At 53.0% G+C, this 25737-nt stretch overlaps 1 protein-coding gene across 1 annotated transcript in view; it reads right to left on the bottom strand.

Moving 5' to 3' along the window:
- Positions 1-564: 564 nt before the first annotated feature.
- Cerk (ceramide kinase) overlaps positions 565-25737 on the bottom strand; it is a 45857-nt gene continuing 20684 nt past the window's right edge. Inside the window, exons 4-13 of the mRNA XM_004650641.2 lie at positions 22516-22641; positions 20328-20391; positions 18179-18324; positions 11559-11633; positions 9942-10094; positions 7992-8097; positions 6481-6557; positions 5310-5515; positions 3184-3392; positions 565-2585 (exon numbers count right to left, since the gene is read on the bottom strand). Coding sequence (XP_004650698.2) covers positions 2513-2585; positions 3184-3392; positions 5310-5515; positions 6481-6557; positions 7992-8097; positions 9942-10094; positions 11559-11633; positions 18179-18324; positions 20328-20391; positions 22516-22641 — 1235 coding nt within the window. The 3' untranslated portion in view covers positions 565-2512. The remainder of the gene's footprint in view (positions 2586-3183; positions 3393-5309; positions 5516-6480; positions 6558-7991; positions 8098-9941; positions 10095-11558; positions 11634-18178; positions 18325-20327; positions 20392-22515; positions 22642-25737) is intronic.

Below are 25737 nucleotides of genomic sequence, written 5' to 3' on the forward strand. Positions count from 1 at the left end.
TTTATATGTGTATGTATATATACATTTTTTGAGCAGAGAAAGAATGGAAATTGGCATACCAGGGCCTCCTGCCACTGCAAACTAATTCCAACATGTGCCACTTTGTGCATCTGGTTTTACGTGGGTACTAGGGAATCGAACCCAGGCCATAGTCTGCAAACAAGTGCCTTTAACTGCTGAGTCAGTTCTCTAGCCATGTCTATTTTATTCTTGTTCATTAAACTGTCTGTATGTTCTCATGAGAACATTCTGCTTTGAAAATAACAGGAACTAGCTGGGCGTGGTGGCACATGCCTTTAATCCCAGCCCTTGGGAGGGTAGAGGTAGGAGGATCACTGTGAGTTCGAGGCCACCTTGACACTACATAGTGAATTCCAGGTTACCCTGGACTAGAGTAAGACCTTACCTCAGAAAACAAAATAAGAAAGAGAAAGAAAGAAAGAAAGAAAGAAAGAAAGAAAGAAAGAAAGAAAGAAAGGGAAAGAGAGAGGGAGGGAGGGAGGGAGGGAGGGAGGGAGGGGAAGAAAATAACAGGAACTTGTAAAAGAACAAGAAAAAGCCAAATTCTGCCCAAACTAACTTTATTTGTATCTTCTCAAACATATCAGATCAAATATGCCATTTTCCAATCTTGAAACCAGCAAGATCAGAAGGTACGCTTGGCCCTTCTCCACGTCACAGTCTCCCGGTTCTGGGAGAGATTGTATTAAGAAACCAGACAGCCCTTGGAAGCTGCCAGTTCCTACCTGATTCCAACAAACACAGACAGATAAGTTACTGTCCGTGTCTGTCAGCTCGACGCTTTGCACCGACGAGCCACAGAGCTACCATAAAATCTAAGTCACCAGTAGCCATCTTCACTCCTGGGTTTTCTCTTAAGACCCCTAAGCCCAGGGGCTGGCATGCTACGTCTAAGAAGCATTATGGAAATGGCAGTGGGCAGAGCGAGGCAATTACCCACGCCCTCCCTTCAGAGAGCCATCAGTCTCATCCCTTTGGTTCCTGCCCATCCAGGAGCAGACCTGACCTGCTTCTAACCAGTTTTTTCCCACTCAACCGTCAGTGATTCAATGGCTCCACTCAAACAATCACCTTCGATAGCCTGGTCCCTACAAAGGCCACCACCTTTACAGCTGCCCTTTTGTCTGAATGAAGTAGGAAAGTTCATGTCTGCTTCAAAATATAAATCAATGCAAGGAATTGGAGGAATGGGTGCTGTCTGTGAAGTGCGACGGTGACCGCTGGGTCCCTTGTGAGGTCCGCTCCAGCAGCCACACAGCGTGAGAGCCGTCCCGTAACAGTGCCCGCCCCGCCCCGTGCACGTCAAGCTCAAGCCCGCCTGAGTCACATGAAGTGATTTCACACATCTTCTCAGACGCATGAGTCCGGAGACAGCACAGGAAGGAAGCAGTGGGCCTCTGAGGAACCCCTGGGTCAGGAATGCCTTTGGAGAAAACTGGCCACGAGGCCAGGGCTTCAAGAGCAGGAAGCTGCCAGCAGTGCAAGTGTGGACACAGAACCAATGCCCGAGACACTGTTATGCTCTTCAGATCAAGAAGGATGAAGCTTTCAGTGAATGCATGAAGCCCAGGACGGGGGGAAGAGCAGAGGTGGACCACGGAAGAGACTGAGGGCCTGCACCAAAGTAATCCCGCTGCGACTGGGGACGACTTGCCCCCCAGGGGTGATGCTCAGGCTGGAGGATGCAGAAATCACCACGAGCACACTCTCTGTCCCCTGTAACGCCCAGCTGTGTCCAAATACAGCCTTGTTAGTGGGTGCTTCACAATAACCCTGTCCACAGTGTGCATGCCATCAGTGCTAACAGAAGCCACTTCCCAGAGGCCGCTTCGCTGGGTCATCACACAAGACCGTTGTGATGGGAGTGAGTAGAGATCCTGAGGATGAAATGTGGCCCTCAGCGTCTTCCCACAGTGATGTGGGCTCGCTCTGGGCGCGCTGCACCCGGCGACTGTGTGTTTCAGTTGCGGTGGGCAGCGAGGATCACATAGCAATGGCCGGATCATAAATGAAGATGGGGCGACATGAAGGCGGAGAGAATTGTCTGCTTTCCCAACCCTGGGCCCAAACTGTTCCAGAATGTCTTCCATAGCAGCTCAGAGTGACCCAGTAGTTACCTTGTGTCCAGATGGTGTAAACCTGATTCCTGGGAAGTGTATATTATAATGTCCCTAAAATTATTGCAGAGGAGCCACTGTGGGCTGTTCTGATGTCTGTGCTCTTGGCATCTAAGAAGCCAATGCCCCAAACCAGCAAGTGCCATTTGCCAAGAACAATTATATGAAATGCAACTAAAAGTCACATGGAACTTGGGATGCTGGGTATGTACACAGGATTGCCGACAAAGGTGTCTTTCTTTTCTCAAGTCAAGATTCAACTATCAAAAATAAATTTCTACGTTTAAATGGATACATGAACATAACTGGTCTGTCGGAATTTTCTTAATTTTTTTCACTTCCCAAGTACAAGGTCAACAACATGTACCGGCTTCTCAGCTGTGTGACTCTTGCTTAGGATTCTCTTCAATTCCTCGTGCAAAGAGACGCACCAACTGGCAGTGCACCCTGCGGAGACAAACGGCACGTATAAATACCTGCCGTGTCCCCCACCACAGCTGACCTGGAGCCCACACCTGGACCGGGGCAGCACAGGTTCACAAGCCTTCACAGTTCTCCTTCACGTTCAGAATTTGCATCCCCAGACCCGAGTCCAGGCAGCGCCCTTCATATACCAGGCTTCCCTCCTGCAGCTCTCCACTCCCTTTGCTGCTGGCCTTGGGGTTCCCTGCCCAGCCCCTTTGCCTTCTGGGTTCTACTGTCCCTGCCTTCAGAGCAACCAGCCTTGGCCACAGAGGTTGCCTCCTGGGGAACTTGAGGAACACGGGGCTTAGGAAGCACCCCAAAAGCAGTCTCTTTGCTTGCTCTTTTAATTATTTAGCAAAATGGAGGGGTGGAGGATGCCCAGCTCAGAGTGTCGCAGAGGAAGAGACTAACAGAAAGCTCTGAGTCGGTACTGGCCCCAGCCAAGCCTCAGACACCGACGTGTGGGCAAGGGCACTGGGGCGCCTCGCGCTTCCTGCCAGAGCCCTGGGAGAAGCACGTCTTGGAGGGAGCAGCACCCTGACAGACATCCGGGCTGGCGGCCGGGGTCCCCACCACTCACCTGACCTCGATGGCAGGGCTGTGCAGAACCTCCCCGTCACAGTTCCAGGAGCTGCTGGAGGCCAGGCAGCAGCAGGCGGGGCTGTCGCTGCAGATCTGCCCGAACCGCTGCTTCCCGTGCTCCTTCAAGTCGCTGTCTTCGTCCTCCACGTGCCTGGATGTAAACTGGAACTTCTTGATGCGATAGACCTCAACAAAAGTGAAGTCAAACTGCCAAGAGAGGTGACATTGTGGGGCAGCCAAGCACGGAGATGGGCCCCCACCTCTGCTAGCTCAGGGGGCCAGCACTCCCTGAGCGCGGGACTCGGGCAACGCGCAGAACTCCCAAGGGTGCCTGTGAGACAGCCAGATACACCCTGCCCAGCCAGGTGCTTTAACTAACTGTCAGGGCTTTGAAAATTAGGGGTCCTCCACAGTGACGGACACTTTGTAAAGGCTCGGTAGCTCATTAGAGTGATAGAATTCTCTATTTTCTTTTTAGAAAGTACTGTTAAAAAACCCATTAAAAAAAAAAAAGAAATCCTCCCAGCACTCAGGAGGCAGAGGTAGGAGGATCGCCATGAGTTCAAGACCACCCTGAAACTACAGTGAATTCCAGGTCAGTCTAGACTAGAGCAAGATTCTGCCTTGAAAAACTAAACAAAAAAAAAAAAAAAAAAAAAAAGAGAGAGAGAGACTGATTGAGAGGGGGAGGGGATACGATGGAGAGTGGAGTTTCAAAGGGGAAAGTGGGGGAGGGAGGGAATTACCATGGCTTATTGTCTACAATTATGGCAGTTGTCAATAAAAATAAATAAAAAGAAGAAAGTAATCCCTGGACTAGATCGCCAATATAACTGAAAATTAAAATAGGGTTTTACTGAAACTAGACGCTGTTAGTAAAAGCTCCTGCCGTTGTGACAGGAGACTCCCCTCCCCTCCCTTTGTCAGGCAGGGGTGCCAGCGCAGAGAGAGCAGTGTGGTTTAAATGGGAAATGTCTTCTGGGGCGCTTGAGTTTGAACACGTGGCTACCAGCAGATGTCGCTGTTTGGGAAGGATGTGGAACTTTCAGAGTGGATCCTCACTGGAGGAAGTGGGTCACTGTGGGTGGGTTTTGCAGGCCAGCCCCACTTACTGCTCTCTCCTGTCTCCCTGACTGGATGTAACGTGACCAGCTGGCCTTCCACTCCTGGGGCCATGCCCTCCCACCAGGATGGAGTCTATCCCCAGTGCTTTCCTTCCTTAAACTGCTTCTCGCCATGGCATTTGATCACAGCAACAAGAAAGTAATGCAGGAGAGCTTGGCGTTGGCAGCACCCCATGTTTTCCGCTACCAATGCCTGGGGGCGCTTAGTGGCAGCTGGATGCAGCCTGCTGCTGGGAGCCTGGACACTGCGGTGTAAGTGGTCTGCAAGAGTGACAAAAACTGTACCCAGGTACTTTGTTCTGTTATGAAAACAGAGCAGTGACAGAGGGAAGTTATACAGAAATGCTCATGACTTATTTCCTGTCTCCTCAGATTGATTCATTCATACATTTTGTGCCAGCGTGTCACTGGGTAGCCTAGGGTGGCCTTGAACTCATTTTACTCTTCCCCAAGCTTCCTGTGAGCTGAGATTATAGGTGTGTACCACCATGCCCATCTTTGATTGGCTGACTGATGTGGGTGATACTGGCTTGAACCTGCAAATGCTCTACCACTGAGATATATTCTCAGCCCTCTGCATTTTCTTCTCTTTAAATTTTTAACTTTCATTGAGAATTTTCATACATATTTTGATTATAATCCCCTCCCATCACCTTCTTTTGTCCACCTCCCTCATCTCCCACTGAGTTTCTCTTTTCCAGCTAGTTTCTCTTCTATTTTGCTCTTTACTTTGTACTTTGAGACAGAGTCTCACTGCGTTACCCAGCGTGGTCTGGAATCTGGCAATCCTTGTGCCTCAGCCTCCAGAATGGTTTAGATTATAGCCTGCACCACCAAGCCCAGGTAGGCATATTTTTAAATCAAGTTTTACATCTAGTAACTCACCAACTAGGAGCTTAAAATTAGTGAAATGAACCCAAAAGATGTCCTTCCTGTAATTAAATAACAGATTCTGCAACATGTGGTTGGGGATTGCCCAAACGCAGGGCACTCCGCTCACCTGGTCACACTGGTTGGTGTGTCTGACGAGGAATCTCAGGAAGTTGAACCTGGAGCACTTCCTGATGAGGATGAGGTCGGAGGACCCATCTCCCAGGTGGGCAGCTGGGGACAGGCCCTGGGGACTTCGGGGACAAGCACAGGACATGTTTGTGGCATTGATGGCCAGAAACTTCCCAGAGATGACTTGCCACTCCTCCACATCCCCTGCAGCAGAAGGAAATGAAGCGGATGCAGCAGCTTGGCGTGGGCAGGGGCAGCCCAGGGGCGTGGGGGGAGGAGGTAGGCGGCATGCCCCCTGCAGTCTGGGTGGTCTCAGTTTCCATTCAGATTCCTCCCACAGACACTGTCGTCAGAGGCAGACATGCCCACCATGGAACACCATGGAACTGTCCACCCGAGGGGTCACTTCCTAAAAGGCAGAGCCGCATGTTCCTTGCCCCCCACTGGGAACTCTTGGACCAAAATTTAGAACAAGGGTCAGCAGCCCTTGGCTAGGACAAAATCTGGCCTGCCATCTTTATATGAGCTAAGAATGGTTTTTAATTTTTGAAATAGCTGGAGAAAAATCAAAATAACAATAATAGCTTGTGACATGAAACTCCAATCTCAATGTCCATAAACAAATGCCTTACTGGCAAGTGGCCACATCCACTTATCCACGCACTGTGTGAGGTGCTCACGTGGGGCAGTGCTGATGGCTATGACCGAGGCCTTGTGGCAGACACAGCAAAAGGTACTCTTCCTGGGGGCTGGAGAAATGGCTTAGCTGTTAAGGCGCTTGCCTTCGAAGCCAGGCTCGATTCTCCAGGTCCTGGGTGAGCCAGATATGCAAGGTGATGTGTGTGCCTGGGGTTCATGTGCAGTGGCTAGAGGCTCTGGGGTGCCCCTTCTGCCTCTCTCTCCCTTTCTCTTTGTCTCAAAAATAAAAATGAAAATAAAGGTATTCATTTTGTCATGACCAAAGAGAACATTTGACTTGCCCTGGGCAGCCTCACAATAGCAACCAGCGGCCTTGCCATAGACATCTATGTTCCCCAGAGTGTCGAGTCCACAGTGACTTTGGAGGGAACAGCCATAAGCTCAAGAGGAAGAAAGGAGGTGGGAAGAGGTGAGCACGAGCTTATAGACCGTGGCTTCCAGAAACACAGAAGCAAGCGTGCAGGCATTACCCGCGTTCTCCAGGCCGTACAAGGCTTTCTTCTGCTCCTCCTCCAGCTGCTGCTTGCTCTGCCTGCACACGAAGCACCTAAAGACAGGAGGCGTCACCTTCCCCTCGCAGTTCCAAAGGCCTCACTAGAAGAAGTTCTCTAGCACAGTAACTGTAATTCTCAAAACTGGATCTACTATACCTATTAATCAATAAGCCCTTCTCCAAGGGTCACAAACAGTGCAAGGAGTCCTGCCAAGGACAGCCTTTGTAGCTAAGCTTGGGCTGCAAAGTCCACCAGGGGGGCCTGGGGTCGGAGCTCCCTTATCTCAGGTAGCAGGAAGTAGGACTGGCCCAAGTTCTGGTCAGTCAGTAACTAGCTGAGGCGCTAGCCCAGTGCGTGTTTTTGGTATGGGGTGGCTGGAGTTGCCCTGTCGTGTGACTGAGGGACTGACTCATCAGACCTCAAGTTCTGTGGAGCCATGACCAAGGGTTCTTACTTCACAGTCTGAAATATTTCACTTAAAGGAGAGGACCTGGGCAGTCCTCAGGAGAAAGGACTGTGCGTATCCCTCAGGACTGTCACACCTGTCTCCAGGCCTCGGACAGACCCTCGCTGTCATAGGGGTGGCCATGTGGATGGGGCTGACTGGTTTAAGATTTACTTCCAGTTCTGGTTTAAGGTTTTCAGACATTATTGGGTACACTTTCGGGCGGGGAGGGGAACGAGTTCTAACGGGATCGCCCTTGAGATGTCACGGGAGTGTGAGGGCACATGAGAGCGCAGGGCCACGTTGTTGGGCTGGGGGAGGGGCCCAGGCTTTCCCAGCTGCCCTCACCTTGCGGTCTCCTCTCCCCGGACCCCATCCCCCCTCTGGCTCCTTTGCTGGCGCCCAGGCTCTGCCCCAAGGCCAGTACTCAGGCCAGCCTGCGCTCGCTTGCTGTCCTGAGGGCGCTTCCCAGGACCTTCCTAACCTCAGAGGAGCTCCCGTCTCGCAGCTGGGGCTAGTGGGTGAGGGTCCCCGCCAGAAGTGAGGGCGGGGGCTGCTCTCCCACCTGCTGATGAGCAGACAGGCTCGTGGAGCAGCCCCACCAGTGGTCCCTTCCGAGGTGTGGAAGCAGGCCTCCACGCGGGTGCGGCCATCGCCGCGTGGCTGTCTCTTGTGCTTCCCTGCATGTACGACTCCTCCATAAGAACCCCCAGTGTGGGCAGAGGGAGCCCTGACTGGAGCACACACCGTGATCACAAACCTCACTCTAAAGCCACAGGGGACCTGGACCTACCCCTTCAGTCCTCACCAGGCGGGAGCCACAGCCACCGTGTGGAGACTCAGCCACTGAGCCCATCACTGGGATGGAGCTGGCACGATGGCTCTTGTGAACCGTGCAGCCCTACACAAGCCTGAGAAATCCAGACTCTCCCCTGTATGTTTGGGAAACACTTCTGCACCCGGCGTCCTGACAGGAACGACCCTCCCCTGTGCCATGTTGCCTCGTGTGAGATAGAAACCAACAGAGAAACGTGGTGCTTACCCTGCCCGGCAGGGTTTCCTGTCCCGCGGAGATCCCACCGTGTGCTGTGCAGGGAGGAAAGACACGGTTCCTTCGTAATAGTGATGAGAGAGGAAGGTCTTGACCCCTGCAAACAGCCAGGCAAGAAAGCATGCCCAGCTTCAGTGTCTGGAAAGGACTGGCTTCGCGGCACGTGTGTCATCGAGGACAGGGAGCTAACCACTCTGCAGGGGCAGGCAGGGCCCTTGTCTGTGACGTCACTAATGCCACCAGAGGAGGATCCAAATCTCTGCCCTCCCGACACTGGTCAGCTGCCAGCACCTTTCAACAGCCGCCAGTGACAGGAGAGGTCAGGGCTTTGGCCACCCTCCAGGGCGCCTGCATGTCCTGAAGGTTCAGAGCCTCCACTGCCCTCAACACGCCAGCGATGTCCCTGCTTCGTGTGTGCTTGGTCTCCATCAGGGTCTTTGTCATCCATGACAATGGTGGCCTTCTGGATGCGATCAGAACCAAGGCCAGCATGGTACTGCCTCCAAAAGGGCCGATTGTGGCATTCCATCCACATGTGTCTGCATGATGAGTGTCAGGGATGGGACAAGGCCACCAGAGCTGAACTGGTGGGCTTCAGACAGCATCTGGGGAAAGCTATGAGCAGGAGAGTCGGCAGTGAGCAAGTCTTGGGGTGACAGCCCTGCTCTGGTTCTTTTGCTGGGCCTGGTGTGGCCCTGCACAGCCCCTCTTCCTGGCTCACTGGCCTTGGGGAGTTCACCCTACCTGACCTGTGCACACCAAGCCTCCCTACGCCCCACAAGGGCCCCACCTCACCAGGTCTTTGCATGTAAGGATACAAGTCCTTGGCCCCCTCAAGAGGGTTCTAGCGCCCAGGGCCTCAGTAAGCCTGGGACCCAGCTCCCCAGCTCACTTGGGGCCTCGCTCAGCTCCATACCTGGCCTGAGGCTCGGCACAGGGAGCCTGCTCAGGACCAGCTCTGCAGAACAGCTTGACAGCATGGGCCGCTCCCCGACTCTGTGAGCCCCAGGAGAACTTGTACCCAAGGCCCTAGGGAGCTGACCCACCTTACCAAGGTGGTATGCTGTGCTGGGGACAGCTGTTGTCACCAGTGGTGGCCTCCACAGTGGCCTCTTTTTACAGCCCAGGTCCCTGTCTCTGCCTGTGATTAGCCAACCCGCGAATCTCCACATGTCCCGGAGTGTTGTTCCATGCCTCATTCTCCTTTATTTTACCCTCGAATACCCAGCAAGATTGGCACTGTCCATACTGCATAACCAAATACCAACTTGCCTGCAAGACATTCTGAGGTGGCTGTGTGGAGAAATGACCAGGAGAGCTGCTTGGCCTAGGTGTTAAGTTTTGCTCCAGCCTGCAGCTGACTTCCATTTCTTTTCACTGTAGCTCTGTGATCAGGTAGAAGGTGACGTGCCTGTCACTGAGAACTCCTGTCTGCATCCCCAGGGTTGCCTGGGCATCTTGTGTGCAGACCCACCCCGCCCCAGCTGCATTGTGGGGTGGCTCTAAAATGTTCTGGAACGGGACTCAATATCCTAAAATGTCACCCAAAGACACTGATGCCCACCTACTCTGAGAGGCGCTGACCTGCAGGAAGGGAGCCTTCAGACCCGAGCAACCCACTCAGGCATTCTCAGCTGAGAACTAGGGACGGGGGTCTCTGACGCCCACTAGGAGGGCCAGGGAGCGCTCCCCTGTGTGACTGACGGACACAGGAACAGACGGCCCGACTCCCAGGCACCCCCTAGCCTGTGACTCTCACATGTGGTGCCCCTCAGCAGCACCAACTTTCCCTGGGTGGCCAAGGAAAGAGATGGCAGACCACACCTGCTAGGCTCAAGGTCAGACCCCCGCCCCAGCCAGGCGCGCAGCGCTCAGTGTCCTGTCAGCGCGGGCGGGCGTGGTGCCCACGGACGCGGGCTGGCTGCGAGGGCTGCCGCGCACCTGAAAAGTCGTATCTGACGAGCCCCATCCACCGCTTCTTCTCACTGTCCTTGATCAGGTCCCCGTAGAAGCCGTAGCCCAGCAGGGACACCGAGTAGCGCAGCAGCGTGTTGTCGTGGTGCACTGAGGACACGTCCATGGCCAGCGAGTCCCCTGCGGGAGAGGGACGCTGTCAGGGAGCCCCGCGCCCACCCTGTGCCCGGCCTCTGAGCAGCACTGCGCTCAGAGGAGGCGCTTGCCTCCACCACGGGAAAGACGATGGGTGCGTGTCACCATTCAGGAGACAAAACTACCTAGATTTGCAAATCAGGCCTGAGGAGCTGTTCTGCGGGGACAGGAAAGAATGTGCCCAGGAGGACTGTTGATGTCGCTGGCTGACTGAAAGGAAGGAGGGTCTGAGGGTGAGGACAACGCAACTGCATTTAAAAACACGAATGTGCTAGTGTGGTGGTGACACATTTGTGACCCCCAAGCGCAGGAGACTGGAGGAGGAGGCTTGTGCGTTTGAGGGGAGCCTGGGCTGCGCAGCCCCTGTAATCCTGGCACCAAGGAGGCAGAGGTAGTAGAACAGCTGTCGAGGCCAGCCTGAGACTGTATAGTGAATTCCAGGTCAGCCTGGGCTAGAGCGAGACCCTACTCTGGAAAACCAAAACCAAATAAAATAAAATTAGCACAAAGTCCTTGAACTCATTATAAAAGTGAGAATAAGCCAGGCGTGGTGGCTCATGCCTTTAATACCAGCACTTGGGAGGCAGAGGTAGGAGGATCACTGTGAGTTCAAGACTGCATAGTGAGTTGTAGGTCAGCCTGGGCTAGAGTGAGACACTACCTCAAAAAAAAAAAAAAAAAAAAAAAAACAAAACTGAGAATAAGCTTGAGCTTCTGATTCTCCTTCCTCTACCTCCCAAGGCTGGGGTCACAAGCACGTGCCACCATGCCCAGTCTTATGAGGTGCTGGGGTTTAACCCAGGCCTCATGCATGCTAGAAAAGCAATCTACCAACTGAGCCCTATCCTCAGCCCCTGGGTGGCTGTTTTTAAGCATGGTATTTCAGTAGCTCCAGGGAGGGTATGGCCTGCAGTAAACAGCTGAGGGAGGGGAGGGCACCAGGCATTAGTTAGGCAGCAGCCCTGAGGAGCTCCCACAAAGTTCAGTACCCTCCCTCCTGGCCTCTTGGAACTGGGGTAGGGCTGGGCACGTCTGTCACCTGAAGAGAGGAATCACCTCTGATCCTCACAGGCACCTCACCAAGAGGAAATCAACAGGAGGCAGCACAGGGCAGATACCTGTACCCTGAGCCATGGCCATCAACGTGGATTCTGTGAGGTACACGGGGCTTCCCGCCTTCAGGGACAATGGCCACTGGGCCAGGCCCAAGAATGCACATGAAAGGAACAGGGGTATGGCACTGGATGGAACGGGCAGGGAGTCAAGGGTCCTCAGGGTCTGGCATGCCCATGGAGCTGAGCTCAGTGAAGAAGGGTAGAAAAGCAATGGCTTCACACAGCACGGGACAAGTTCTAAGACATGTGCAGGAGCAGCCTCAGCAAAGGGGCTGGCATCCCTTCAGCTTCCGGGCCAGGGCTTCTGGTTTCCAATGCGCCACACGCAACTCACCAACAATGATGTGCAAGGCAGAGGTCTCCGCATCGATCGTGCCCACGGTCGAATAGCACACACAGTCTGTGGACCCTGCAAAGGGGAAGGGAAGGCCCTCAGTGCCACTGTGGCAGATTGAAGCTGCGGTGGGCTTCCAGTTGAGTGACTGGAACCCTCTGTCCTTCCTTCCGGGGCCCTGGGTAACTAGGAAGGAATACAAAGACCACCCACAAAATGAATGGGGAAAAGGCCGCCATCAGTCTTGCCACAGCATCATATGGCTTCACACCCAGCACACAACGATGGCCGTGAACCACTCTTGAAGCCCCTGAGAAATGTCTGCAGTGCAGGCAACCACATCCCTCCCTCCTGATGCTCAGGAATGCCTGTGGCCCTTCCTGCCTCTACATAGCCAATAGCAGCATCTCACACCCAGACCTCAAGAGCAAATGGGAAAGAACATGGCGAACCAGTTTAATTTCTAAAGACATTTTCAAACCAAGACGTGTCTCTATAGTCTAGCATTTTGAGGAAATGCAAGCTATCCCGACCCATGGACCCATACGTGGGGCCCCAGCACAGCAAGCACATGTACATCTGCCTGTGGCCAGGGACTGCCCGTCTGTTACGTGGGATGACAGCAGCATGGGCCTGGAGTCAGGGAAGGAGCAACAAGGGATGGCGTTGCCACTGCTCAGGCAAGCAGTGTGTGCCCACTTAGCAGCAAGGTTGCCTGTCTCCTTCCGTTTGACCTGATCTAACTGGTCATAAACAGGACTCTGCCCTCAACACCTTGTGAGCAGAGAAGCTGTCCAAGCACCCGTTGAGAACAGCAACTGGGGTACAAGCTAAGAGACTGGCTCAACAGAGCTGCACGGTATGAACATCCAACAGGGCCACGCAGACGGGATGCCCTAGCCTAGGCTCTCTCAGAATGCGCTGCGAGGCACGGGCACCATAATAATTACCACCAACACACGGCCACTCAAGGAGTAGTTACAGGGCCACACTCTGCCATCAGGACCCAGTAAAGTGCAAGGGTCTTTTGCCCTCAGTGGCCACTGAGGGGAAGGGTTTCAAACAGGCAGTCAGATCATGGTGCCCAGTGTGGCTTCTCAGAGACGTGGTCTGGCCTGGATGGAGGCCATGGCACAAGGACCCCCCTCAGTTAAGATTAGGCTGACCTGTGGCTTCTGAGGCTGAGGGCATACAAACACACACATACATAAACACATGTTTCTAAGATGTGCATTTTCCCTCGTTTCATCTTAAAGACTTGAATGCCATCTTACTTTAAAAATGAGCCAGGGCTGGAGAGATGGCTTAGCAGTTAAGAGCTTGCCTATGAAGCCTAAGGACCCTGGTTTGAGGCTCAATTCCCCAGCTCCCACAGCCAGATGCACAAGGGGGCGCACACGTCTGGAGTTCGTTTGCAATGGCTGGAGGCTCTGGCGTGCCCATTCTTTCTCTCTCTATGCCCCCCTCTCTCTGTGTCTGTCACTCTCAAACAAATAAATAAAAGTAAACAAAAAAATTAAAAAATAAATAAAAAAACAAAAAATAAGCCAAAAAATAAGAAACTTTAAACGAGCATTTAAAGATGATAGGAGCTACTCATGGTTAAAATGCAATTAATGATATCCCAGAAAAACTAGATGGTTTGGGGCTTTCTCTCAACCCTGATCCTTACAACTGAAGATACCTGTGTGACAAGTACCGCATTTCTAAGAGAACACACTCCAACATGAACTGACTGGAAGCCCCACAGAAGACCCTGGCACATGTCTAGGATTCCTCACCAGGCAGGAAGTAATGGTAAAGCACTTCCTGTCACACCAGATAGAGCAGAGCATAAAGATTTTTTGTTGTTTTTGCTTTTTCAAGGTAGGGTCTCACTCTGCCCCAGGCTGACCTGGAATTCACTATGTAGTCTCAGGGTGGCCTTGAACTCACGGCGATCCTCCTACCCCTGCCTCCCGAGCGCTGGGATTAAAGGCGTGCGCCACCACGCCCGGCCATAAAGATTCTTGAATTTAATCCCAGCACGCCTTTAATCCCAGCGCTCGGGAGGCAGAGGTAGGAGGATCGCCGTGGCGAGGCCACCCTGAGACTGCAGAGTGAATTCCAGGTCAGCCTGGACCAGAGTGAGACCTTACCTTGAAAAAACAAAAAAAAAAAAACCAAAAAAAAAAAACCACAAAGATTCTTGAATTCTGCAGACACACAAGCATACTTTACAAATACAGGCATTCACTCCACGTTGCTTGCTCCTGGATAACGTATGTGTGCTCTGGGTAAACTGAGTCTTCTGATAGGTCCAGGAATCTGCTGAACGGCCACCTTCTTGTGGACAAACAACACAGGGATGACTCTTCCCCGCCCATGGCAGCCCAGCCACGCACCACACCCACAGGCCTCCAGTTTCCCAGAAACCTGGGGCAGACCTGCCTGCTCTGCCCAGGACCCGCTGGCATGCTCTGCTGGCCTCCAGAGACATCTTCCTCCTTCAGTGTTCCCGGTACGGAAACCGTGGCTGCATCTCTGCCCTGGTTCAGTGCCTCCTGGAGCCCTAGGAGCAGCTCCAGATCCCCAACAGGAGCCCACACCTGCCAGGTCTCACTTCCCAGGCGCTGGGCACCGTCTTCCCAGCTTGGCCTGATCTGCTCCCACCTTGTGCTGGCCGTCATGACTTGGTAGCAACATAAACTCTCCCAGAATCTTTTGGACCACCATGAAGGTCAAAACATGTCTACAGCCTGCCTGTGCAGCTCAGCGAGGAAGCCATTCCCTGGCTAGGGCAGAGCAGTGGGAACCAAGGCCACGTCAGCACCGTGCACCTACGCTACCACAGAAACCCTTCTGTGCTCTGATGACACAAAAGAAACATCACAACACACAACTATTTTTGTGGGCTTCTGGGTCGAGCAGTTACACACAGCCATGGCTTCAAACGCTGGTCCGAGGACAGGCAGTTCTCGCATCTGCTTTGCTCCAATATTCCTCTGTGCAAGGCGGAGGTGTCTCTGAAGGCTCTCATCTGCCACTTCACTGGCTCAGGAAGAAGGGTGGCTGCAGCTGGCCCAGCCAATGGCTGTGAACTTCATGTTGAGGGTCAAGTTTGAAAAACAGCGTTGTGTGTTCACAGTGACAGCCCGCGCTGGAGAGAGCAGCACAGCGACCCTGGCATCCTCATACATCTGAGGAGGGAAGCTCTCCACCCACTCAACCCGTAGGCCAGCAGCCAACTGAAGCTCAGCTCACATATAGTCCTGTGGGCACAGGAAGGGCCAGGCTTCAGACAGAGCTCCTGCTAAGCACAGGTCAGTTCCCTGGCCCTCTGTGGCTCTGTTACTAGCCTGAACTACATGCTGAGGTTTAGAGTTGCAGTCTTTAAAGGGTCTCAGTGGGAATGGGGCTTCCCCACCGAGCTGTGGAGACAGACGGAACTGAAGGACTGGGGTTTTCACAAGAGACAAACCTCTGGGCCTCCTGGTACTGGCAAACGCTCTGCTGCTGCGTAACATCCCGAAGAGAAGTTAGATCAGGCCCTTTGCAGATGCAGCCTTCAGAAGCTATTCCACACCCCCGGAACCCTGGACCTGACCCCGCAGCAGCTCCTTCTGAGCTCCAGGAAGCTCTCATCACCCAAAGGCTACACGCTTGTCCTATGTCCCCACCATCTTGCAGGTCGCCAAGGCCAACATTTGTGGTCACCTTCAGTGCCTTCCTCACCATTGCTCCTTCATCCAAGCCACCCAATGTCCTGTGGACCCAGCTTCCAAAGCTACAGAGGGTTTCCCACCACTGCCCCTGCCACAGCCTCCCCCAGGTGGGACACTTCCTACTTACTCCTGGGAACAGATGCGGGTGGGTCTTATAGCGTCAGATGTCACCCCGCCCTGTGGCAACAGCCTCAAGCTGCGCAGCAGGGCACCACGGCAGCCCTCGCCCAGCTGAGCCCATCAGCCATACTAGCGACCGTTTCTGGGCAACCCCAGCTCCTGCCCCCCTGTTGCCCTCTGCTCCAGTTGATCCTGACTTTGGACCCTCTGCTCATGCCAAGCACCGTCACCTCTCAGGAAGACCGCTGATGCCCTTGGAAAGACCCGTGCATGTCGCCACTCCTCTAGAGCCTGGAAGCATTTTCTCCACTGTCCCCACCACTGTCTTCTGTCTGACTGTGACTGCCACTTACCTATGGTGGGTCACACATTTTCCCAAATGTGCTACATTTGTTGATGTCTGCTGCCGTCTGGCACAGGCATGCCCAAGGCCCAGCAGGGTGCCCCACCCCCTGCCAAGGAGCACACCTGGCCCCAGACACCCCCTCCCCACCCCGGCCTGTGGTCGCCCTCTGCCTTCGAGTACTTTTCAAACCTGAGTAGCTCTGGGCTTTAGGAACTGGTTTTGCCATCAGCAAATAGAAAGGGAATTTCAGGGGACAGCTTGGAAGGCGGAGAAATAAAATCCATGCCGCCCAGTGTGTGCTCTATTCAGAGCAAAAAGACAAAAACGTGCCCTGGAAAGGAACTGGAAAAACGTGTGACCCACCATAGGTAAGTGACAATTACAGTCAGACAGAAGACAGTGCCCTCCCACCCAGAAAACATAGGCAACACGTAGGAAGGGAAGTTTACAGAAGCCCAGACACAAACGTGTGGACCCGCAGAGGCAGCTCTATCTCAGGCAGGACACATACTTCCAGATGACGTGCAGGACGGCGGCCACCAGACTGCTCCAACGCTGAGCACTAACCTTGGACAAGCTCCAGGGGGCGGATGGCCACACAGGATCCACCCACGGGAAATCTGGAGGCATGCAGCCTTCATGGGAGAACCACGTGGGCCTGGAGCGCCCCATCAAAGGATGTCCACAAAAAACCACCTCTGCCATGGCACCCCTGGGGCCACGGGTACGTGACGTGAGCTTTAGTGAGTGTGGACGCAGAGCAGGACGCAAGGAAGGGGAGGGGGTGAATGAAGAGCTAGGAGGTGCTTGCTGTCCTCAGGTACCCACAAGGCCACCGTCCATGGGGTCGCGCCCTACACCGTTACCTGATGTCTGAGTAAAGGGGATTCGTGGCTATGGCTTGATGATGACGCCCCTGTCCGGGCTTAGGCTAAGAAGCTGATGCCTAACGGGGGCAGGGCAGCTCACTGCGAGGGTACCATGTCCCCAGGGTGGGGCGCCTCCTCCCTGTGCAACAGAAGGCTGAGGGCCCATCCCCCATCCCACCTGGAGACCTCACCCACACCTCCTCCTGCACTCAAAAGCCAGAGGATTGCTGAGCCACGTGGGAGTGACGTTCTGCCACGGGTGGGACAGGTCTTGCCAGGAGCCAGCCTGCTGCCAGCCCCAGGAGCTGGACTGAGCACGGGCAGAGCAGAGGAGGGGCGCGCTGTCCCCCAGCCCCCCAGCGCGGCTCTGCGCAGCTAGCAGCAGCAGCACGGGCTCCGTCGCTGTGACAAAAGTACCGGACAACTCAGGAGGATGACTCGCTTTGCTTCCTGCTTCAGAGCAGAGCAGCTCAGCTCACGGTGGCCGCGCAAGCCGTGCCTGCCCTCCCGCTCCTAGTCCACTTCCTCCCACAGCCTGAGGGGGTGATGCCGCCCACACTCCCACATCTTCTCTGGAAAGGCCTCACAGACACACCCGGATGGGATGTGTGCTTTCCTGGTCTGCTTGGCACTTCTCAACCCAATCACACTGATGGTCAAGATCAACCTCACAATGATTTTTCTAGAACTAGGTACCTCCTAGAAAGGTGTTAAACACACCAAGCCAGATCAACACCCTCAGGACAAAGCCAGGTCCCCCCGCACCTCCCCCACAGCGGGCCAAGCTGTTAGCCTCCATTTGCCGCTGCTCCTCCCTCTCTGTCCTCCATGGTTCCAGGACTCCTGTGCATGCCCCTTCTGCCACTGCCAGCCCTAGCCTTCAGCTCTTCTGGTCATCCAGATGGTCACCCCAACCACCACCCTGGCCCCCGATACCAGGTACCTCCTGACTCCAGGATGGCAGCCCCACAGTGCCCCCAGCCGTGGTTTTTCTAAGAGCAGAGACTGGCCTGTCTACTGTATGGCAATCAGTGCCCTGCATAGCCCTGTTTTCTGGGGATAGGACCAGGTTTTTAACAGACAGTCAATGAGGTTCATTTCATTGGTCATAGGTTATTTCTCAGAATTATCACCATTATGAGTAATGATAAAATCACAGGGTGTTTTTGAGTTTCCATCTCACTATGTAGCTGAACTTGAACTCTGATCCTCCTGCCTCTACTTTCCAAGTGTAAAAGCACAAACTTGTTGCTGTTGTTGTTGCGGTTTTTTGAGGTAGGGTCTCTCACTCCAGCCCAGGTTGACTTGGAATTCAGTATGTGGTCTCAAGATGGCCTTGAACTCATGTGATTCTCTTACCTTTGCCTCCTAAGGGCTGGGATTAAGGGCGTGCGCCACTGCGCCTGGCTAACATCACCATTTTAATGAAGGATAATCGAGGAATGCTGTCCCCGACATGTGGCCCTAAACCCTAGGACAGCTGTATCTACCAGGCAGAGCAGACCAGATGACTGAGCGCCCAACAGATGTGTGTGTGGGCCTCCGCTAAGGACGAGCAGAGAGGAAGGTGCCGGCGCATACCTGCGGGGATGATGCCAATCCTGAGGGCGCTGGGAACCAGCATGGCCCGGGGGTGGTTTTGGTCGATGCCAGCGTCCCTCTGTGTCCTCTCGATCAGCCCGTGCAGCACCTCACAGAACATGCCGTCGCCGCCCACGCAGACGATGCTGAGGGAAGAGCACAGGCTGGTGATGTTGTAGCACATGGCAGCCTGGGTCCCAGAGGGCAGCTTATAAACTCGTTCCCCGACAGCATCTGGAACCTGGCTCTTGATGTTCCCTACATGACGAGGTCCTGCCAGCCTGCCTAGCCTGCTTGTTCAAACAGAATTCCTGGCAAAGCCCAGCTTCCCTGCTTGAAGCCTAACATTTTGGTGGATGCCAGGCAAAGAATACCTGTGCAACCAGCCTTGGGCGGCCCCCACCCAAAGCCTGTGTATTTGCCTGTGCTCGGCGGTTAGCCTAGCAATGGGTCATCCTGGGCTAGGTTCCCAGAACTGCAGAAAAAGAGAAAGGTTTAAAACAGTGAGTGCTGAGACTCGAGCATGCAAGACAGAAGCACCAGCTGTGTGGCTGGAGGAGGACCCGCTCAGGAGAGCACGGGAAGGGCGCCACGGAGAGCCCGCTGGCGTGGCCTTCTCCCTTCTGGACCCAGTCAGCGGCCTTGCTGTGTGCAGAACCTGACCTCAGCCAAGCGGAGAATTCTCCACTCATCCTGTGAACAAGCTTTGGTCAGGCCGCAGCCCCAGGGTGACAAGGGTGCAGGATACCAAATAGGAGAGTGATAGTCCTGCCAGGGGTCTCAGGAACTCAGAAAACAGGAGCAGAGGGGACCAGATAAATGCCAGGTGAAACAGGTGAAGCCGGGCATGGTGGCGCACGCCTTTAATCCCAGCACTTGGGAGGCAGAGGTAGGAGGATCACCGTGAGTTTGAGGCCATCCTGAAACTACATAGAGAATTCCAGGTCAGCCTGAGCTAAAGTGAGACCCTACCTCGAAAAACAAACAAAAAAAGAAAGAAAGAAAGAAAGAAACAGGTGAGTAAGGGAACAACAGGGGAGTTAAGCAGAGGAAGGGCGCTGGATAGAGTGAGGTTTCACCTAACCACAGAGCAGGTTTTAGGGTGTGCTGTCCAGTGTTGGGCAGCATGGTCCACACGAGGGAACAGACACATCCTGTGACACAGCTGGAAGTCAAAGCACATGGCTGTAGCCTGGGGCAGCTCTAAAGTGCTCTACAGGCAGCAGGAGGCTTAGTCCCAGAGGACAAGGGGCGCCGACTTGGGCCAGGGTGGTGAAGACAGGGTTATGTGTGCACGGGCTGCTCGTGGCGGAGGGGGCGAGATGGCGGGAGTGTAGCGCGAGGAAGCCCGGGTGGCCCCTCTTCTCCAGCCTGCTAGCCGTAGTGATGGGAGGATCAGATAGGGCTGAGGTCTTGGCCACCAGCTGCCTGGTATGGTGCCTACCTTAAACGACACCTCATGGGAAGGCTCCTTGACCACCTCCTCTCAGTTCCCTGACATTGCACAGGGTCACCAGGTCCTAGCTGGACAAGGACCATGACTCTGGCCATGATTAATGAAGCAGCGTTGTCATTGCTGTGGAGAGCACTCAGCAGATGCTCCTGGATTACCAGCTGGCCAGGCCTCCAGGAGACGGGCCGCTCCTGGGGAAAGGCCTATGTCCCCGAGGCCAGTCTCAAGCACAAATGGCTGTCCATGTGGCTCGGTGAAACACCCCACTGAGAAGGGAAGATCACCCCCTTTTCCTGAACAAGCTGTGGTTAGATTGCAGCCCCTGAGGTTTTGAGTGTACAGGACACCATATAAGAGAATGATAGAGTCATGGAAATAATATTTTGGGAAGACCTCTATGGACATGGGAAACCTCCCACAATAGAACAGAAAAGTGGGGCCCAAAACATCATCTCAACTTTATATGTATTTGGTTGGTTTACTTCTACCCGAGCAGAACACAAAGATGGGCCCAAACCAGAGAACAGCAGTTCTGCCCAGCAGGGGAGCATATAAGAAACGACCCTGACTTCTTGACTTTGTACAAACACTTCTACTCTTAGGGGGAGGGCGTAAGGAAAGGGGGCCCTCCGAACCAGGACAGAAGGGTAGGCCTCCCTGGCACTCACTGTGAGCACGGGGAGAGTGCACACTCACCCATCGTAGCTGTCTGTGTTGATCTCAAACATAGTCTCCTTGGCTTGATTGGCGTGCTCAGTGACTGTGCAGAAACATAGCACTGCATGTTATCATAACATCCGGGAACCACAGGCGAAAGGCGAATCAGATGTACTTTTACAGTGAGGTCCCATAAAGTGCCCAGAAGGATTCCCACAGGAAAACGCTCCTTAGTCTCATCTAACTCCCTCTGATGAAGTAAGGCGACGTCAGTGGAACATCGTGCTCTCAGAATTTGCTCTACTAGGTGCGACCTCATTTTTTTTTGTTTTATTTATGTTTATGTGTGTGTGTGAGCCTGTGTGTGTGTTGGTGCGCATGCCACAGTGCATATGTGGAGGTCAGAGGTGTTTTGCTCCACCTTTGAGACATGGTCTCTCTTTTTTAAAAAAAAATATATATATTATTTATTTATTTGAAAGAGAGAGAGAGAGAATGGGCACACCAGGGCCTCCAGCCACTGCAAACGAACTCCAGATGCATGTGCCCCCTTGTGCATCTGGCTAACATGGGTCCTGGAGAGTCAAACCGGGATCTTCTGGCTTTGCAAGCAAACACCTTAACGCTAAGACATCTCTCCAGCCCCCTGGTCTCTTTTTTAAAAATTAAACTATTATGTTTATTTGGGAAACTACAGAGCCAAGGAAAGTCACCCATGTGGCTAGAGATCCCATGTGGAGGCCCTGGGAAAACCATGGAAAGAAAAGAGAGAGAAAAAAATTCCAAAGACCTCCTGCCCTATGGGGGACTGCAGGGGATAAAAAGCCCATGTAAAGAGTAAGGGCCGGGGGCTCCCCCTTCGGCTGGCCTGGACTGGGCCGAGGGGAAGTTCACCAACAGATGAAAGTTCCCACGTGATCAAAGCATGCCCTCCCTCATACAGGTACATATACCCTTAGAGTGGCGGGCCGTCTTCCGGCTCAGGTGAAGCAGAGGGGCAGCTGGCTGGTCAGGGCTAGGGGCTGTCTCAGGAAGAGGCTAGCCCTGACACCAAGTTCTGAGGACTGAACTTGACCAACCACAATGTTGAAATGCTATGAAAGACCTCCCTCCTGGGAGGGGCCCATGTTGTTTGTGGAAAACAAGCCTGGGAACCAGGCAAGAGGTAAGAAGTCAGATTATTCTCTATTTCTAGCAAGTGCAGATTTTCCCGCCTTTTTTACTTTCAGGGGCCCAGTCACCCTAACTGCCTATTCCCTCTCATTCCCCACTCTCTTGAGAAAACACTCCAGGGCTCAAGAGATGGCTTAGCAGTTAAGGTGTTTATTTGCAAAGCCAAAGGACCCTGGGTCGATTCCCCAGGACCCATGTAAGCCAGATGCACAAGAGGCGCATGCATCTGGAGTTCATTTGTGGTGAACTAGAGGGCCTGGCATGCCCATTCTCTCTCTCTCTGCCTCTTTCTCTGTCTCTCTCTCTCTCTCAAGTAAATAAATATATTTTTTAATTTTAAAAAGAAGACACTGTACTGATAGAGGAAAGAGGACAATGGATGGTCAGTCTTTATTATTATTATTTTAAATGCATTTTATTTACTTATGAGAGAGAGAAAAAAGGGTGCACCAGGGTCTCTAGCCAGTGCAAATGAATTCCAGACACATGAGCCACCATGTGTATCTGGCTTATGTGGATCCTGGGGAATCAAAACTGGGTCCTTTGGCTTTGCAGGCAAGTGCCTTAACTGCTAAGCCATCCCTGCAGCCCTGGCCTTGAACTCTTGGTCCTCTGCCTCAGCCTCCCAAGGGCTGATATTACAGCTATGACCAGGTACTTCAAAGCAGCTTGTTAACAGGCTTACACAAGCCAGGCACAAGGGTTCAGGGCTTACAGGGCAAGAGAGCTTGTTTGTCTTACCCTCTGGTAACAGCCTGCGCTGATGACCTGCCGCTATGATGCCATGTTTCACACAATGCCACCTGTGGTGACATTATTTCTAAGAAACCAGTCTCTTGTATCTCTTCTTGCAAGCATTTCTTGTTGGGATCTTTGCCCTTCGTCTCCTTACCGTTCCCTGAGTACTTTATATGCAAAGTTTTTTTTTTTTTGTATTCTTTCCACAAAGGCATATAAATAGCCCAGTTTTGTTTAAAATAATGTCACTCAACAGCATCTCCTCCAGCCTCCTAAGTCCGCTCTGCGAGCTGGCCACGGGCATGCCCACACTTACTGATGACTTCGGTGCTGACAGAGGCCAAGGTGAACAGCGGCGCCACTCTCCTCTCATAGATCCGCCTGCCCTGGCCTTTGCCTCCGCACGGGTTGATGAACACCAGCAGGTGCTTGGGCCTTGAGGCTGTGGGACAACAGCAGCCTGTGTAAGTCACATGGACGCGATGACTCCAAATTCGAGAACTGAGTGGGTGACACGAGAGGGGCTGTGCAGAGGTGTGGAGGAGCACGGCGCAGGGCCCAGGAACTTGGATTCCGCCTGAGCGGGGCCTGCTCTACCCTGCTGTGTCCTGTTGAGGTGGGAGCGAGGAGCAATGCAGGAAGACCGAGGCGGGTGCACAAAGACGCACGAGGAGCGACAGACATGCAGGAGGAGCCAGCGCGAGGCAGGTGGAGAAGGGGAAGACGGAGCTCATGTGGCTTCCAGGGCCTGGAGTCATCCCCACCCCAGAGGCCACCGCGAGGTCCTGAAGCTCTCCTGCCCAAATTTCTATTTTGGTCAAGTCTAGCAGAGTCAGACGCTTCAAAAACAAATTCCAGGCGGTTAAGGGCTTGCCTGTGAAGCCTAAGGACCCCGGTTCGAGGCTCGATTCCCCAGGACCCATGTTAGCCAGATGCACAAGGGGGCACACGCGTCTGGAGTTCCTTTGCAGTGGCTGGAAGCCCTGGCACAACCATTCTCTCTCTCTCTGCTTCTTTCTCTCTGTGTCTGTCACTCTCAAATAAATAAAAATAGACAAAAAAATTCAGAAAAAAAACCCCAAATTCGACAAATCAAGCTAACACGAAAGGATGTGCCCCCAAAAGCAAAGACTGAAGTCCTGGCCAAAACCTGGACATCAGCATTCATTCTAGTGCCATCCAGAGCAGCCAGAGCGGGGGTGCCCTAGCACCTGGGGGTAGGTGAGCAGCAAACAAGAGGGGGGCCACTCATGACGAGGACCGACTTTGGGGTGCCACCAGGGTGAGCAGATGTTGACAACAGCGCGCTGAGAAGGGAGGCTGCACAGGGAACAGCTCACCCTCCATGACTTGGTTTCCAGGAGGTTCTACAGCAGGCGGAACAAGACACAACCAGCTTGGCAGATGCCCACCTATCCAGAAACACTGAAAAGGAGCGGGTTGAGTGTGTGACTCCGTGGCAGAGTGCTTACCTGGCACGAGCAAGGCCCTGGGTTCCATGCCTAACACCCCCTCCCCAAAACAGAACTTGGGAAAATTTCAGGGAGCCGGGGTGACAGCCTTGGTTGGGTTGGGCTGCACAGGCGTGCAGGTTTGAAAACTGGCTGGGTGTAGTGGTTCATCCCTGTAATCCCAACATGTGGGAGGTGGAGGCCAGAGGACTGGGAGCTCAAGATCATCTGCAGCTACATAGCCAGTTCCGGGTCAGCCCGGGCTACATGACAGCCTGCTTTGAAATAAATCAATACTTAAAAGATTGTCTACTTCATGTTAGTTTATGATTTTTCTGACGTAAATTTCATTCTATCTCAGAATAAAACCAACACAGCTACAGGCTGGTTCTTTGGAAAGACTTATAATTGGTAAGTATAACTCATTTATAAAGAGAGAGATCACAGATGATCAGTGTTGGGAATGGAAACGGAAAGCCCTGTAGAATCTACAGGTATGATGAAGAAAATAAAAGGAATTATAAAAATTCATGCTGGTAAATCTGTAAACTTGTATAAAATGGCACATTTCTCAAGAAACACCCTTCCCCAAAGACATCAGAAGAAATTGAAAACATGAATAGAATAGACTACTCTCTATAGAAGCCATCAGTAAAAAGCCTTCCCACCAGGAAAATGGATCTGGTTGTTGAAAAGTCAGGGTCGCAGTGACCTTTAGGAGGGAACGACCTAAGGGGGGATCCGAGGCCCTGGAGCTGGCATGAAAACCCATCAAGTCACACCGTGTGGTGTGAACACAGCCCTTCTCTGAGTTCTGTTTGACTTCAGTCAAACCCTAAGCCAGGCAACAGAATCAGAGCAAGTGAGGTCGTGGACTCACAGGCTATTTTTGACAGCGGCAAATTTACACCCATGTGGGTTTTCTGTGAACTACATGAAATGAGAAATTCACATTATTCCATGGGCATCGCCCACAGAATCAAGCCTGACTAATGACTCAGTCTCATGGGAACAACGGACTTGGCAGTAGGGAAGGCAAGCAGAGGGCACGTGTGGGCAGAGGGGGAGGCAGGAGAAACTGAGGCAGCACAGAAAGCAAGCATAGGAACAGAGCTCACAGCAAGAAAGTTAGGACGAACTTGGCAGCAGGTGGTGAATCCCAGGTCCTTCTGTAAGACATGAATACAGAACCCAGGTCCTCCACCCCTCATGCCCTCACGGGTGGATGAGCTTTCCACGCCAAGCTGCTCCTCAGAAGTTAAGGTCTAGGGATGACAGCTTCAAATACATTGTAACTATTTTCCACCTTCTTTCCTTCTTGCCTTCCTTCCTTTCTTCCTTCTGATAACAGCTCCTTCAAAAGTACTATAGCTCGTTTCTTTCTTCCTCCCTCCCTCTCTACTTCCCTATCTTCTTTCCTTCCTTCCACCCATTCATCTGGTAACAACTGCTTCAAAGATACCGTAACTCATTTCTGCTCCTCCTTCCCTTCCTTCCTTCCTATTTTTCTTCCTTTCTTCTTTCTCTTCCTTTCTTCTTGTGTGTCTTGAGACACAGTCTCCCTGTGTAGCCCAGGCTGGCCTAGAATTCGCAATCCTGTGGCCTCAGCCCTACACATGCTAGGGTCACAGTCCTGTGCCATCATGCCTGACCTTCATAATTCACTTTTTTAGAATGTAGTTGCCAAATTAACTCAGAAAGGTACAAAGCTAATCCAAACAATGCTGTTTCTATCTCACTGTTGACGCCTGTAGAAAGGTTGTCACAGCTGTGCACTGTGACCAAAGGCTGTGAGACTGTGACAGGAGCAAAACACGTGAACAGATGCCGTGTTCAAGGTCCCGCAGCCGCACTGCCCACCAGACTCCCGCTCCGTGCGGAGCCCACAGTCCCAGGGGAGCTCCCTTCCCATCCTGCTCGGTCACGTGAACGTAGAGGGTAGTCATCCCCATCTCGCTCAAGCAGAGAAAAACCCCAGGGCTTAGGGGGCTCTGGGACCTGCTCTTACACAGGACCATGTTATAGGAAGCTTGGGACCATATATTCAAACACATGAGCTTAAGGGGGACACTTACATTCTCTTGGCT

This window comes from Jaculus jaculus, chromosome 6 (assembly GCF_020740685.1).
Source record: "Jaculus jaculus isolate mJacJac1 chromosome 6, mJacJac1.mat.Y.cur, whole genome shotgun sequence".
NCBI lineage: Eukaryota > Metazoa > Chordata > Mammalia > Rodentia > Dipodidae > Jaculus > Jaculus jaculus.